This window comes from Scylla paramamosain, chromosome 37 (assembly GCF_035594125.1).
Source record: "Scylla paramamosain isolate STU-SP2022 chromosome 37, ASM3559412v1, whole genome shotgun sequence".
NCBI lineage: Eukaryota > Metazoa > Arthropoda > Malacostraca > Decapoda > Portunidae > Scylla > Scylla paramamosain.
This window is the reverse complement of record NC_087187.1, coordinates 5,072,501-5,075,000: the sequence shown is the minus strand read 5'-3', so window position 1 is coordinate 5,075,000 and position 2,500 is coordinate 5,072,501. Positions and strand designations below refer to the sequence as shown.

General features: G+C 54.6%; 1 protein-coding gene across 1 annotated transcript in view; it reads left to right on the top strand.

The window, feature by feature from the left end:
- The window catches only part of LOC135091408 (muscleblind-like protein 1), a 171,819-nt gene that overhangs the window by 36,457 nt on the left and 132,862 nt on the right, over positions 1–2,500 (top strand). Inside the window, 1 exon segment of the mRNA XM_063989041.1 lies at positions 1–311. This exon segment is cut by the window's left edge and continues 455 nt beyond it. Within this exon segment, the coding sequence (XP_063845111.1) occupies positions 102–311 (210 nt within the window). The 5' untranslated portion in view covers positions 1–101.

The following is a 2,500-nucleotide window of genomic DNA, read 5'->3' as shown; positions in this document are numbered from 1 at the left end:
TTGAAGGCGAGGTGAGGCTCCCGCAGGAGTCTCGAGCACCGGCCAGCTGGATCCTTCGGCCGCCGCCGCCGCCGCCGCGCACAGCGCCCCCCTACAGTGCCATGGTGAGCCCAGGGGTGCCCAACATGGCCATGGTCAACGTGAACAACTTCCTCAACGTGAAGGACTCCCGCTGGCTGCAGCTGGAGGTCTGCCGCGAGTTTCAGAGGAACAAGTGCACCCGGCCAGACACTGAGTGCAAGTTCGCCCACCCTCCGCCCAACGTCGAGGTCCAGAACGGCCGCGTCACCGCCTGCTACGACTCCATCAAGGTGAGCCGCGCTGCCGCACCACCCCTTCCTCTCTCTCTCTCTCTCTCTCTCTCTCTCTCTCTCTCTCTCTCTCTCTCTCTCTCTCTCTCTCTCTCTCTCTCTCTCTCTCTCTCTCTCTCTCTCTCTCTCTCTCTCTCTGTATGTGTATGCGTGTGTGTGTGTGTGTGTGTGTGTGTGTGTGTGTGTGTGTGTGTGTGGTAGTCACTTTCCTCAGTGTTATTTTATTTCCTTCTCCTTTTCTGCTTTCCCTTCCTCTCTCTTTCTCCAGTATTTTCCTCACCCCTTTCTCTCTCTCTCTCTCTCTCTCTCTCTCTCTCTCTCTCTCTCTCTCTCTCTCTCTCTCTCTCTCTCTCTCTCTCTCTCTCTCTCTCTCTCTCTCTGTATGTGTATGCGTGTGTGTGTGTGTGTGTGTGTGTGTGTGTGTGTGTGTGTGTGTGTGGTAGTCACTTTCCTCAGTGTTATTTTATTTCCTTCTCCTTTTCTGCTTTCCCTTCCTCTCTCTTTCTCCAGTATTTTCCTCACCCCTTTCTCTCTCTCTCTCTCTCTCTCTCTCTCTCTCTCTCTCTCTCTCTCTCTCTCTCTCTCTCTCTCTCTCTCTCTCTCTCTCTCTCTCTCTCTCTCTCTCTCTCTCATTTCTCTTCACGCTCTCTCGCTCTCACCTGCCCCGCCACATTCCTTCCTTCACCTCCTCCTCCTCCTCCTCCTCCTCCTCCTCCTCCTCCTCCTCCTCCTCCTCCTCCTCCTCCTCCTCCTCCTCCTCTTCCTTGGTCCTGTTACCCCCTCCCCACCTCCCCTCTATCCTCCCCCTTCACCCCAAACCCAACACCCGAAACTCGTCTGCAACCTCGACTCTCCCCCACTCTCCCTCTCCCTCTCCCTTTTAGCGAAGAGAGGGAGGGAGGGAGGGAGGGAGGGAGGGAGAGTGGGGGAGTGGGGTGTTCACTGTACCTTGCCGACCCTGGCGCCGACCTGCGTCTGCCTTGACCTGTGAGAGGGGGGAGAGGAGGAGAGGGGGTGAGAGGTGAGGGAGAGGGGGAGGGGGCGGCTAGACATGTAAGGCTGGGCTAGACAGATAATTACACTTGTTGGGGGGAGGGAGGGAGGAGGTGTGGTGTCAGGGAGGACAAGTGAGAGGGAGAGTAAGAGTGAGGGAGAGTGAGGGAGGGAAACCAGAGCGTGTAGCGAGGAAAATGACAGGTGAGAGCGGAAGCAAGGGAGAGTACAGGTAAGGTGAGCCGAGGGAGAGCTTTATGATACTCTCCCTCTCCCCTCTCACTCTCTACCCTCTCACTCTCTCCCCTCTCACTCTCCCCTCCCACTCCCCTCACTCTCAGGACTACCCCATGGATTAATCTGTCTTTTCCCCCCACTTCCCCCCTCTCACTTCCTCTCACTGCACGTCACGCCCCTCTCCCTCTCCCTCTCCCTCTCCCTCTCCCTCTCTCTCCCCTCTAGTCTTCCCCCCGCGTATAACTTTTTCCACTTCCCCCTCTCACTTCCTCTCTCTCCCTCACCTGTATTTTCCTCCCCTCTCCTTTCCTCTCCTTTTCCCTTCCCTCTCCCCTCCTCCACCCTATCATTACTCAGCCTATCCTCTCCCTTCTCCCTCTCCCTTCATATCTCCTCCCCTTCCCTCATCTCCCCTCTCCCTTTCCCAAACCTTCCTATAATTACTCTCTCTCTCTCTCTCTCTCTCTCTCTCTCTCTCTCTCTCTCTCTCTCTCTCTCTCTCTCTCTCTCTCTCTCTCTCTCTCTCTCTCTCTCTCTCTCTCGGGAATAAATATGTGCGTTTTGAGTTAATGGGCTCGTCTACATGTGTGTGTGTGTGTGTGTGTGTGTGTGTGTGTGTGTGTGTGTGTGTGTGTGTGTGTGTGTTTGGCTGATGTCCATACACGAGGAGACTACGGCCTCTTTGTAGGGTGGAGAGAGAGAGAGAGAGAGAGAGAGAGAGAGAGAGAGAGAGAGAGAGAGAGAGAGAGAGAGAGCGAGCAGGCGTTGGCACTATTTCATCTCTCTTCCTCTCCATCTCTCTCTCTCTCTCTCTCTCTCTCTCTCTCTCTCTCTCTCTCTCTCTCTCTCTCTCTCTCTCTCTCTCTCTCTCTCTCTCTCTCTCTAGATAAGAGTGAGGGACAAAGATAAAGCAAGGTAGAGTTTAGAGATAAAAAAGTGAGCAAGAAATGAGAGATAAA